General features: G+C 37.1%; 1 protein-coding gene across 1 annotated transcript; it reads left to right on the top strand.

Annotated features, from left to right (window-relative positions):
• Positions 1-332: 332 nt before the first annotated feature.
• On the top strand, positions 333-7,036 carry LOC18589549 (YTH domain-containing protein ECT2). Its single transcript, XM_088809693.1, is given in 8 exon segments — positions 333-438; positions 656-777; positions 900-1,298; positions 2,332-2,410; positions 2,413-2,589; positions 2,592-2,824; positions 3,343-3,555; positions 6,036-7,036. Coding segments are annotated over 8 exon segments (1,740 nt in total). The 3' UTR covers positions 6,447-7,036.
• The last annotated feature ends 5,811 nt before the right edge of the window (positions 7,037-12,847 follow it).

Genomic DNA, 12,847 nt, shown 5'->3' with positions numbered 1-12,847 from the left:
ATCTCTTTTCCGTGATGGTTTTCTTGCTATCTGAGATTGAATAATTTGTTCAATATGTTTATGATATGTTTTTTGCAACGAGTCAATGAATGTTCAATGGTGGATTGCAGAGGAGAGGCCTGTTTGGCCTGATATCTGAATGGAGCAGGTACTTAACTATGAATTGCTTGGTAAATGTTTAATTGTATTTGTTTCCATGTATTTTGATGACCATAGGTCAATATATTCTATTAGCATTTTATTTTGTAATCTATTATCAGCTACTTTCGCCAAAAGATTAAAGGAATATTTTAGCGAATCCTTCTCCGGATGCAGCCACCATAATACCTTCAATGGATGCTGCTGACTATCCTGGAGCTTCAAATGAAAGTGGAGATTTTAGTATCATCCGTCCACTCAGTGCTTGTGGTTCTCATCAACAACATGTGTCATACGGAGGTTAGTTTCACGTCCTTGCTTCCTGTTACTCATTTTGCATGTGTGAACCTTGGCCTTCTGTATTAACTATTTTGAATCTTGACCAGTATTCTTTCATATACAAAGCTTTTCAGATTAAGTTTTAAAATCTTTTCTTTTTCCTTTTTAAAGATATTCTTTAAGTATTGATAATACCTTAGCAGTATTATTACTTCGAAATGTTTGGATGAGTGCTCAGAACAATTATGTGTGCGATTGTGTGCATCAAATTTTCTTTTGGCTTCAGGCTATGGCAATAGCACCGGTAGTTGGGATGGATATCCTCACTTTGTGAATGCTGATGGATTGCACTTATCTCCTGTGAGAATATGACTACTTCATTCTGTAATCTTCAAAGCATATTTCCTAGTTTAAAGGTCACAATATGGTGGCTCTTCTCTATTTTTATTCTTAAAAAAGATAATTATTTTAGCCTGGATCAGGTAATCTGCAATGAAAATCAATCTCTTTTGCTGCACGCTAGTTATGGCTTCACTCCTGAAATGTCATATGGACAATATTCCCCAGTTGGTACACCTCTGCCTTCTCTACTGGTAGAAGGCCCACTATGTGCTTCACAACAAGTTCCATTTCCTCCAATTTATCGTCCACTACCTGCCTCTCCAAATGTTCCTGCAGCTGTCCCAGTTATACCAACTGAGCTGATGACACTGGAAAGTAGTAGGGAGAATGTGCATTATGGAACAAGGTCAGGTTACTTAATACAATATGGATCATATGGTGTGGGGAACATTTCTGGGATTTTTGGTTCTAGCGCTGTAACTTCTCCTGCAGCTTATTCTCAACCAGTGGGCATTCTTGGTTCATATGAGCACAGACAGGTTTCTTTTCTTAACTTTAGAACATTGTCATATTGTCCAAAGTGTAGTGCCCCGATATGCAGAAGAGGGAAAAGAAAAAATTTGCTGGTGGGATTTTCATATTTTATGGTTTTACTAACACTGCTACTATGCCAATATGGCATAAATGGGAAAAGAAAATTGCATAACATGTCCCCCTAAAGAATAGACCTTTACCATTTGTTGATCATAAGGAAAGCAGTATAAATGATTGCTTAAAGAACGTTTCTGTACAAATACCAAATCCATCAGCTCCCTTAAAATTTTTCCACGATGGGCAAATCATGGGAAAAAAATCAATTTGTTCCATGAGAGCTAAAAATGGTGACAACTAAAGAATATTGCTCCATAAATAGACGAAATAATATTTCATTATCCTGTATATTGATCACTCCCTTCTTCGGTGAATCTGGTATTGAAAGTGACAATCACCTATCTTAATTGGCTGACCCAGTTGAAGTCTATATGCCTCATTCTTTCATATAGTTTACATATGACTGTGGGATGCAGCAGGAGACATATAGGAACTGTACTGCTATACAACTTACTGAGAAATATCATGAAGTGGTTGTCATATACAGCTAGTTGAATCTTTTATGAAAAAGCTTTGGCTGTTTTAAAAAAAAACAAGCACTAATGGCTTCTTAATTTAGAAAAATTAAAGTTTTGCTGTTTCATTTACATTCATTATTCATACATGCTGTATCTGATTTTTAGCAGTGAAATTTTCAAACAATTTGGTTTCCCTCTTTGTGGGGCATGTCAAATTATACAGCATGGTATTAAGTTTTGGGAGCTCCATTACCCACAATCTAATTCAGCAATAATGTCATCAAGCGCACCTGCTAAACTGAATTGTTTATATGATATTTGTAACATTTTTTCGTAGATGGTTGCTTCCTATACAAGGATATTACTTGGTTGGGTTCTTTTACGATTATTTGTTATTTATGGTTCTAGGACTGCATAGCCATTTTACTTTTGTAAATTTATAATTATGCATTTTTTTCTACAGAGATCTGGCTCTTCTGTTGGACACTACCCACACGATGGCTCTTATCAGAGCTCCAAGTTCAACAGTGCATCTGTTCCTTTCTTGGGGCTAATGACCAGACAAGATTTGTTCTTGACAAGGGCAAGAGACGAGAGAGAGACCAGGACTCAATATGTATTTCTAATGAGTCTCAGGGTACTGACCATAATCGTGGACCAAGGGCTTTAAAGCTGAAGGGCAAGAGCACCAGTGAACAGAGCTCTCGATCTGATAATAGCAAATGGATTCAGCCATATCTGCAATTGATCTTGATTTGTACAACCGGCCAGACTTTCGTACTGATTATGAGAATGCCAAGTTTTTTATCATCAAATCTTTCAGTGAAGACAACGTTCACAAAAGTATTAAATACAATGTATGGGCCAGCACTCCACATGGAAACAAAAAACTAGATGCTGCCTATTGTGAAGCCAAAGAGAAGAAGGAAACCTGTCCAGTCTTTCTATTGTTTTCAGTAAGTAGCATGACTCAACTTTACTTGATATATGTTCTTTTCTTAAATAAAATTTAATTTGGACTAACTTCGCTTTTTGGGCCTTAGTTAAATCTCTTTGTGCAGATGAGCAAAAGAAGTGTCATCATTGGTTTCAAACCTAGGATGTGTGATTATAGAAGAGAGTGTGATAGAAGATATAATTGAATGCAGGGAGCTCCATTAGTCAGTGATGCTGTTGTTGTTGTCTTGTGGTGGTTTATTAAGGTGTATATATAATGGTTTAATTGCAACTTGCCGAAGAACAAGTAAAGTTTTGTTTCTAGATGTTTGTGGAATGTGGATCTGAATAGGGTCAACCAAGTTGATTAGTATCAATGCCAGCGAAATAGAAAAGCAGCCTGTTCTAATTTTGTTTTATTGCATTAGCTGTCAATTGAGAGGATTGTTGCCTTCGCTATATGTAACATATTGTTACTCTCATCTATTTCTTGTATTTAGCTTGTTAGAAAAATTTAATTGTTGGTTACCTTTTTCAGGTCAAGGCCAGTGGACAGTTTTGTGGGGTAGCTCAAATGGCTGGACCTGTAGATTTTGAGAGCGATGCAGATTTTTGGCAACAAGATAGGTGGAGTGGACAGTTCCCAGTTCAGTGGCATGTCATCAAAGACGTTCCAAACAATGGATTCCGTCATATTTTGCTGCAGAATAATGACAACAAGCCTGTTACCCACAGTCGAGATTCACAGGAGGTAGCATAGCTTCGTTATCTCTTCTCCCCCTCCGGTTCCTTCTTTTTTCTTGCTTCTTTTCTTTTTTTTTTTTCCACTTTTTTTTTTGTTGACTGAGATGCAGAATGGTATTCAAGCATTCTAGTAGTATTCTGGTGTTTCTTATTGGTAAAGAAGTTAGGAAGTAAGGATCTGTTTCGTTGTTAGAAATTGTTTTCTGTTTTCCATTGTTTTTCAAACTAAATATTATCAATAAGATTAGGTAAATAACTAAATTTGGAAAATTCAAAAAGGATTTCCAAATGCAGGTAGGAAGTTTGAAAACAGTTGAAAAATTTTTTTTTTTACTTTTATAGAAAATTGGAAAACAAGGATTTCTAAATTTAGTTATTACCCTTATTTCATTGATAATTTATAATATAAAAATAGAGATGGAAAATAAAAATAATTTTCTAGAACTAAACAAGCCCTTGGTTTGCTTCTTTTATCTTCAGTGCCTGTTGAATCCTGTGCCTTGGTTACAGTGAAAGAAAAGGTCAAGTTTTCTCTTTTAGTTGACTTCTCTCATTTAAGCGTGTGTGTTTTTTTCCTTCAATATAAGAACATAGTAGCCATCCTACATTGGTGTGATAGATTCTAAGACAGTCAGAGAGTATGGTCGCATTAGAAGGCTTTTATGATTTTACTTGTACTAGAGAGCTAGATGCCCTTGGACTGGAAGGTCGCAATGGCATGAAGTGTAGTAATGTGCTTTAGAGAACTTCATAAGACCAGTACATTGGTTTGTTTGGTTCTAACTTCTAAAACGATTGTGATATTTGAAGGCTTTTACAGTATTAGTTGCTCAAAGGGGTTAATTTCCTCATCTTCGACACGACCCTCTTGTTAAGGTGGAATATAGAATAAAGATTCTTATAGAAATGTTCGTTAGATGAGTATGTTAGTTTGGTATTTTAAGAAATGTGTTGCGATCTTGCTTCTTTTGAAACTTTTTCAAATTTCCATAGCATGCATCTATGACAAACCAAATTTTATGTCACTGTTGTAAAGTCACTTTATAAAAGTATCAAATTGTATTAAGCCTCCTTAACTTTTGCATGTGTGTGCATCTCTATTGCTCTTGGAGAACATGATTACCCAGCGATGCTTCTTTCTTGTGTCTCTTAGCTGTGAAATGCACCCATCTTACTCTCCCCTATAGCCTATAGGTGGCTGATTTTACTGCTCCTATCAAGAATTTTAATGTTTCAGTTTGTGCAAGCATGCTTCCTTACATGCTTCTTTTTAAGTGTCTTCTTCTGTCTTCTGAATAACTTTTAGCTAATTGTCAGTCTTATTTGAGAGTTCATGCTGTTCGGGTGTGGTAAGGGTTGGGGGTTTATTTCAACTGTATGTCAGCGTTAAGCTCTTTTACATGCTTCTCTTGAGAGTATGTTTGCCACCCCCCACCCATCCCTCTCCCATTTCCCTTGCTTTTGAGGGATGGGGTGTGTATTTGAATGTGTGTCTCCCATAGTTACCAGGTTCTCTCTACCCCCCTGGAACCATGAAATGGATCTTGCTATCCAGATCGTGTGGTACTTTTGCGGTCTGGGATCCCCTGGTATGCAATCTGGATTCTAAAATTGGGGATCCAGATTTTGGATCATAGAGTTAACCGAACATCAAAACTTCGCAACAAAAGCAGCGAAAAAAATGCAGAATTGAGGAGAGAACAAGAGAAGCACAAATTCTGGAATTTTACAAAAGAAAGGAAGATAAAGAGAGAGAAGGCTGAAGACAAGAGGAACAGAGAGATAGAATAATAGAGATGCATAAATAGAGAGTGGAGTCAAAAACATTTAATATTAGGGTTAAGAAAAAAAAGGCCGATTGTTTCTTTCAAGGCTTTTGGCCCGCTGCCTAATTGGTGTTTTAAATAATAAAAAAAAACCCATTTTTAAAACATAATAAAAAAACCCTTTCATGTTTTATGAACTAATATTTAGGAGCCCTCTTACAATTTTAGAGAAAAAAAAATCCATTACAAGGAAAGTAAATTCAAAATTTCTTCAACATCTTTATTAAATTTATAATTATCACTTATAATCAACCAAATCAAACTGAAGGTGACCCAAGAGCTGTTTTACAATGTACCACGACCTCCATAGCGTAACAACTAAACCTACCCCCGTTGTACCAAAAATTAGCTAAATGACGTCATTCCTGTTCTCGTACAATGAACCGAGACGTACCTTATTCCTGGTAACTATGGTGTGTCTTCCCTTGTGGCTGCATAATTACTAATGTAGCTGATTTGCTAAACCTCTAGCCCACTATTTCTGATTTGGTCCCTTTGCTGGAATTCACATTGAACTGATTTGTTGAACTGATGTGAGATCTGAGCCCCAACATGCTTTTCCTGCTAGCATCAAGGTGTTGTTTTATATTCAGTCTTGCTTGCCTTATAATTGTGCATCTCAGTCTTGTTTTATATTCTTCTGCTGTTGGAATATAATCAGGTGAATTTAGAGCAAGGCATTGAAATGTTGAAAATTTTCTAGGATCATGATACTCGTACATCTATCCTAGATGATTTTGTATTTTATGATAACCAAGAAAGAGCTTTGAAGGAAAAGAAGGCCAGAGACCCAGCTTTTTCACCAGTGGATGCTTCATATTTATGTGCTGGGGACTCTGTTAACCAAATGTCTCATGCTCTTGCTCAAACCCTTAGATTGAATGAGGATAGAGAAGTACCATCAAGAGAAATGGGTTGTAGCTCAGGAACAGATGCTTTAGCTTCACTAGCTAATGAATCCATAAACGAAAATTTCGAGTTCATTCTAGTGCTACAATTGGAAGACAAGCTAAATAGCAAAGAAGTATCGGTGGGGGATAATGGCAGAGATCACCAGAATTCAGCATGTTGATAAGTTATGACAGATGTGTGACAACTGGAAGCAGTTGTAGGATTGCGGGCATGTTATTAATGCTTGCTCTAACCTGACAAACTCATTTTGGGATTCTATAGATTCTTTGCTTGCTAACAGCATTTGTGGTAAGATTGATCAGGCAATTTGAAGCAGTGAGGCTGCAGCGTTAGTAAGGTGCTTGTGGCCATGGGCAAGAAGATAGCCTGGTTTATGCTCTCTTTTGGGTTTTCATCCGGAGTTGTTTTACCTCAATATAGGGGTGGTTTGGCATTGGCACTGCACAGCAGTTAGTTGAATATGCTTGTCATATGTTATCCCTGATGCGATGCCTTTTGGATCTCAATTTACCTCAATATTGGAAACGTAGGATTTGGGAGGCTAATTAATAACAAATGCATTTGATGAAGACTTGGTGCTCTGTGTTGTTTATGTTCTTCAATTCTAATTTCTGGGCATCTATTTCAGAAGAGATTGCTGTGGACATGTTACAACATGAGATTGCAACTGTGAGATTCTGGGGTGTGATTGCTACAATTGATGTCTTTAGTAAAACCAACAGTGGTGACATGATTTTAGAAAAATCTATAAGCACGATAAAATATTGTTTCGTTTTTTTTAGTTATTATATTGATTTATTAATTTTCTTAAACATAGTCTAACAGGACTTGATAATTTAAAATTTAATGAATATGATTATTTGTAATTATATATTTCTTTTGTTTCAAACTAAATGTTTTATTTGTAAGTAGTACAAAGTTTTATACATGAGGTATATCCACTTCGTAAATGGCACAATTTACTCATGAGATATTTTGTTTCTCTTCGATTGTAGTAATTTTCTTTTTACAAAAAAAAAATCCTTGGTGTTTTCAATAGTATAAGAGCAAATGCCATTCATTTTTGGAAAGGAGATTCTATTGATCCCAAGATAGGTAATGTGTCACAGGTTTGGAACTTTAGTTAAGATTTATACAATATTTAGACTTCTATATGAATATTAAGCAAGCCTAACTTGTAATAATAATGTGGAAGTGTGAAGTAAAGAAGAAGATATGTGAGAAATAAAGTATATTAGTCCTCACGGCCCAATAGATTTATGTCGGTTATTGGTATGTTTTTCCTTTATGTTTACAATGAAATTAAAAGAGATTATTTATAACTCATCCTAAATCTAGACTTACTTGGTGTACAAGTAAATCATATAAAAGAAAATATCTTAACTCTAAACTTACTCATAGTGTAAGCAAAGCAATCAACAAGGAAACATAAAAATGGAAATTGTCCTATTCGTAATAAAACCCATTTAGTCTAACCATAGACTACTTTAGTCACCATTTCCTAGCAGCATTATAAAAGAAGTCCAACCTTAGTAGACAATCCATATGTGCTTGGCTCACAAGCTCACGGGCCTTGCGTGCCAAGTTCACTAATCCACATTGCTCCGCACAGCTCATCGTTATGCGCCTTGTGCAGTCCAATCTTGCTAGTGTCTTGTATGCATGACAACCTTTACTTGCTGTTGGCCTGATGATTGCCTAGGTTGGACTTGTCATGGATTTGTGAGCCGCGAAAAATGCTAAAGGTGGGGTGAATAGTACTTCAAAGAAATATTCGAAATTTCAAAATCAAATGAAAGGTAAATAAGTGTGGATGATGCAAAGTAATTTATAAAGATTTGGTCCTTCCTTGTCACGACCCGATTTTCAAGCCGTGACAGGTGCATGGACTCAATGGACGTAGTCCATTAAGCCCAATCAAGCCTATCTATATTATCCTGCTCATTATTCCATCAAAGTTACTAAAGTCAAATTTTGTAATTTCGAACCAAAATAATGCTAACCATTTCTGACTCTTAGTGACATACCAATCCAAATATACATACATTGTCTAAAATATATGTCTTAACAATTTACATCAGGTTTGACCATACATATAAAAAAGAAGACTCGATTTCCAGCGGAGAGACTCAGATGAATGTACAGCTACTGAATGCCGAGACACCTACCAAGGGTCGAATATACGAAGACACCTCGACCTAGTTACCAGCTGCTTCTTGATCTGAAAACATGAAGTTGAAAATGATGAGTATAAACTTAGTGAGTGAACATATGAAGGGAACAAGTAATATAATAAGGAAAAATTTGAAATCATAATGCATTTATTTGAAAACGATGCACTTTAGCTTAAGTCCTTATTAAAACTCTCAATTGAACCCTTGGTTGATAAATCATGTGACGATAGAGAATTCATATCCAACATAAAATTGGAGAAGTTGAAAATATGGAAAAAACCAGCCAAATGATAAGCGTAACAGAAAGTTTCATTCTCGTTGCAGCGAGAAATAAAGCAACAAGAAAGACTTCCTTTCATCCTAAATAAACCATTTCACTGCAATGCAAATCAATTTGGAACACTAAAAAAAATGCTCAAGGTTAAGCAAGCAAGATTCCACATACATTATAGTCACACATGTTATTCATAAAATCTTTATTGCATTAATACATGTGAACATATGCAAACATATATGTATATATATACATCCACCGCCTCCCTAGCTCATGTGCATCCCCCTACATCGTGCACATAGCTGGAGTCATCATGTGCATCCCCCCACATCGTGAACATCTAATGCCGTCGTGTACATCCCCCCACATTGTGCACATGGGCAATATCATCATCCGCCTACCTCAACACCGTCATTACCGGTATGTGCATCCCCCCATATCATGCACACACACAGTTATATCCATTCCACAATATTATCTATCAATGTACTAGACATATATATATATATATATATATATATCAACATTATATCGAAACACATGGATTCATCATACTTTCCATTTCACAACATAAAGACATTTCATAAGGGCTTGTTCCCAAGCACTTTTTTTTTTTTTGAAAGAGAATTGGATAAATCATTCAAAATATTTGTCCAAATACATTCACATATCCCAAAACAGTTTTGAAATGCAAGTTCACTTACTTGTCTTTGTTGATTCTTAAAGCAGCTCCAACTTCCACTAATGCCCCGAATAGTGATGTGGGGTTTCGGTGGAGCCTATCACACATTAGCATCACAATCAACTCAATCACATAACCATAATTCTAAAAGCTATCTCTTAAATCATGTTCCACTAGTTATTCCTAACTAGCTTCCAACTACCATCAAGTGGCTATTTATTTGCACTATTATAATCGCACCCAAATGAATAAACTACCTTAACTTCATAAATCTAACTATTAATCATTCTCAACAACTAAAATATCAACTCAATTTCAATGCTCACCTTGCTAGATTTGCAATTGAATATCTTCTCAAGAATTCCCAAACGATTATAGCAGGTCTTTTTTTCTCTCTCTAAAACCCTAGTTAGTGAGAGAAAGTATTGATCTAAGACATTTCAAGGGTTTTAAGGTGAAAGAGTGAAAGAGCATAAGTGGTTCTATAAAAAAATGCACAAAAGCATGAAAATGAAGGCTAACTTGAGAGAGTTATGGAAGCTTGAAGAGTACTCCCATGGAAGGTGAAGAAATGTGGGATGGGAGGAAGAAGAAGAAGATGAAGATGAAGTGCTGGAAATCTGAGGAAGGTGCTAGAGAATGAAGATATTTATAGTTAAAACTTATCCAATTGTTCATAAAATTACAATAATGCCCTCAGCAATGCCACTTGTCTTCTTCTTGTTCTTGTGAAATCTTTTACTCTTTTGACACTAGCGAAAGGTCCAAATTCCTCTAAAAGAGGTCCCTTAAGTAGCCCCCAAAAGTCCTAGCTTCAAAAACCCCAAAATCTTGTTATTTGTAGAATTTACGATGAGGCCCACGGAACTCAATTTCCAATGCTGCGGCACTTAAACACTATGCTAATTTAGGTTCTTCTAGCGTAGTCCTTTCATTTCAACAAAGATTTTGACCACCTTCCCCTCAAAACTGGGCAAAGTAGTAAACATCAAAGTTGTAGCCCTTCCTCTTAGCTTTCTAATGGTTAAAAAATCATGTTATTTAAACTTCTGTAGTGGGAGATATACTTGAAAAACCGAAACATATGCAAATAGGGCTACCGTTCATTATGCACCTTTTTTCACCAATTAAAATTATTTTTGATCCTACTCCTATAACGATATAAAATAATTATAAGTAAAGTAAAACTAGCATCATTAGCTCAAATTAAACATTTAAACATAAGTTTCACCTCAAGTTACGCGTCTATGAAGGTCGAGGTTTCACATTCTCCCCCATTAAAATAAATTCGGTCCCCGAATTTAAATCGAAGTATAAGGTAGCATACCTCTACATATTAAAGAGGTGTCGATACTTTGTCCACATCTCCTCCTCGGCTTCCCATGTTACCTCTTCGCTGGTGTGGTTTTGCCATAACACCTTCACTAAGGCTATCTCCTTTGAACGAAGCTTTTTGACTTGTCTATCAAGGATAGTTACCGGTTGCTCCTCATATGTTAAATCATCTCTTAACTGGATGGTTTCATACTGTATTACGTGAGATGGATCTGGGTTATACTTCTTAAGCATTGACACATGAAACACAGGGTGAATATTTGAAAGGTCTGGCGGTAATGCCAAATGATATGCTACTGCTCCAACCCTTTCTAAGATCTCGAAGGGTCTTATATACCGAGGGCTCAATTTTCCTTTCTTGCCAAACCTCATTACCCCTTTTGTTGGTGAGACCTTCAAAAATACATGATCCCCCACTTGAAACTCCAAGTTCCTTCGTCTGTTATCAGCATATGACTTTTTCCTACTTTGGGCTGAGAACATCTTTTGACCAATCATACATATTTTCTCGGTGGTGTCTTATACCAACTCAGACCCCAAGAGTTTCCTTTCTCCCACCTCTAGCCATCCAATGGGTGACCTACACCTCTGTCCATATAACGCTTCAAATGGTGCCATTTGGATGCTAGCTTGGAAACTGTTATTGTAGGCAAACCCCACTAAGGGCAGATATCGATCCCACCTGACCCCAAGGTCTATTACACAGGCCCTCAACATATCTTCCAATATTTGTATTGTCCGTTCAGACTGTCCATCAGTCTAAGGGTGGAAAGCAGTGCTAAAATCCAACTTAGTGCCCAACGCTTCCTGTAACTTCTCCCATAACCTACTGGTGAATTGTGCCCTTCTGTCAGATACTATAGAAACAGAAATGTCATGCAGCCGTATTACTTCATCTACATAAAGCTGGGCATACTGGGCGGCCTCGTGTGTAGTTTTAACCGGAAGGAAATGAGTTGATTTCGTTAACCAGTCTACTATGACCCAAATCGAGTCGTAGCCCCCACTAGCTCGAGGCAAACCCGTTACAAAATCCATTGCAATATGCTCCCACTTCCATTCAGGCACTAGTAATGGCTGAGTAGCCCTGCAGGCCTTTGATGCTCTGTTTTAACCTGTTGACAAACCAAGCATTTGGAGACGAACTCAGCTACATCTTTCTTAAGTCCTTCCCACCAATATACCTCTTTCAAATCTTAATACATCTTTGTAGCCCCTGAATGTACCACATAGGCTGCCATGTGAGCTTCCTTCAATATTTTTCTCCTCAACCCGTCACCATCAGGCACATAAAGTCTGGTTCCATACCTCAACACTCCATCTGTGCCTTCGGTAAACATTTCTCCTTTCCTTCCCTGAGGATCCTCTAAGGCCTTAGCTACGGACTCATCTTTGCTTTGTGCTTCTTTAATCCGGTCCATTAAAATATGCCTCACTCTAAAATGTGCTAGCAATGCATTTGCCTCCGAAACTTTCAAATGCACACCCATGTCTCCCAAACTATGCATCTCCCTAATCAAGAATCTCCTATCTGCAGAGATATGTGCCAGGCTTCCCATCGATTTTCGACTCAAGGCATCCCCCACTACATTTACCTTATCGGGATGGTAGAGAATAGTACAATCACAATCCTTTAGCAACTCCATCCATCTACGTTGCCGCAAGTTAAGATCCTTCTGCTGAAATATATATTTCAAGCTTTTGTGGTCCGTATATATCTCGCAAGTCTCACCATACAAATAATGTCTCCAAATCTTTAAGGCAAACACGATTGCTGCCATCTACAACTCGTGTGCGGGGTAATTCTACTCATGCCTTTTAAGTTGCCTAGATGCATACGCAATCACTTTTCCATGATGCATTAATACACACCCTAAACCAATCCGTGATGCATCACAGAATACCGTATAACCCCCTGTGCCTTGTGATAAGCTTAATACTGAAGCTATGGTGAGACATGCCTTAAGCTTCTCAAAGCTATCCTCACAAGCATCAGACCACTCAAATTTTGTATCTTTACATGTTAGCTTAGTCAGAGGGGAGACTATTTTCGAAAAGTCCTTCACAAAACGACGATAATAACCAGCCAAACCCAA

This window comes from Theobroma cacao, chromosome 9 (assembly GCF_053813885.1).
Source record: "Theobroma cacao isolate CCN51 chromosome 9, ASM5381388v1, whole genome shotgun sequence".
NCBI classification, from domain to species: domain Eukaryota; kingdom Viridiplantae; phylum Streptophyta; class Magnoliopsida; order Malvales; family Malvaceae; genus Theobroma; species Theobroma cacao.
This window is presented reverse-complemented; position numbering and strand designations above follow the sequence as displayed.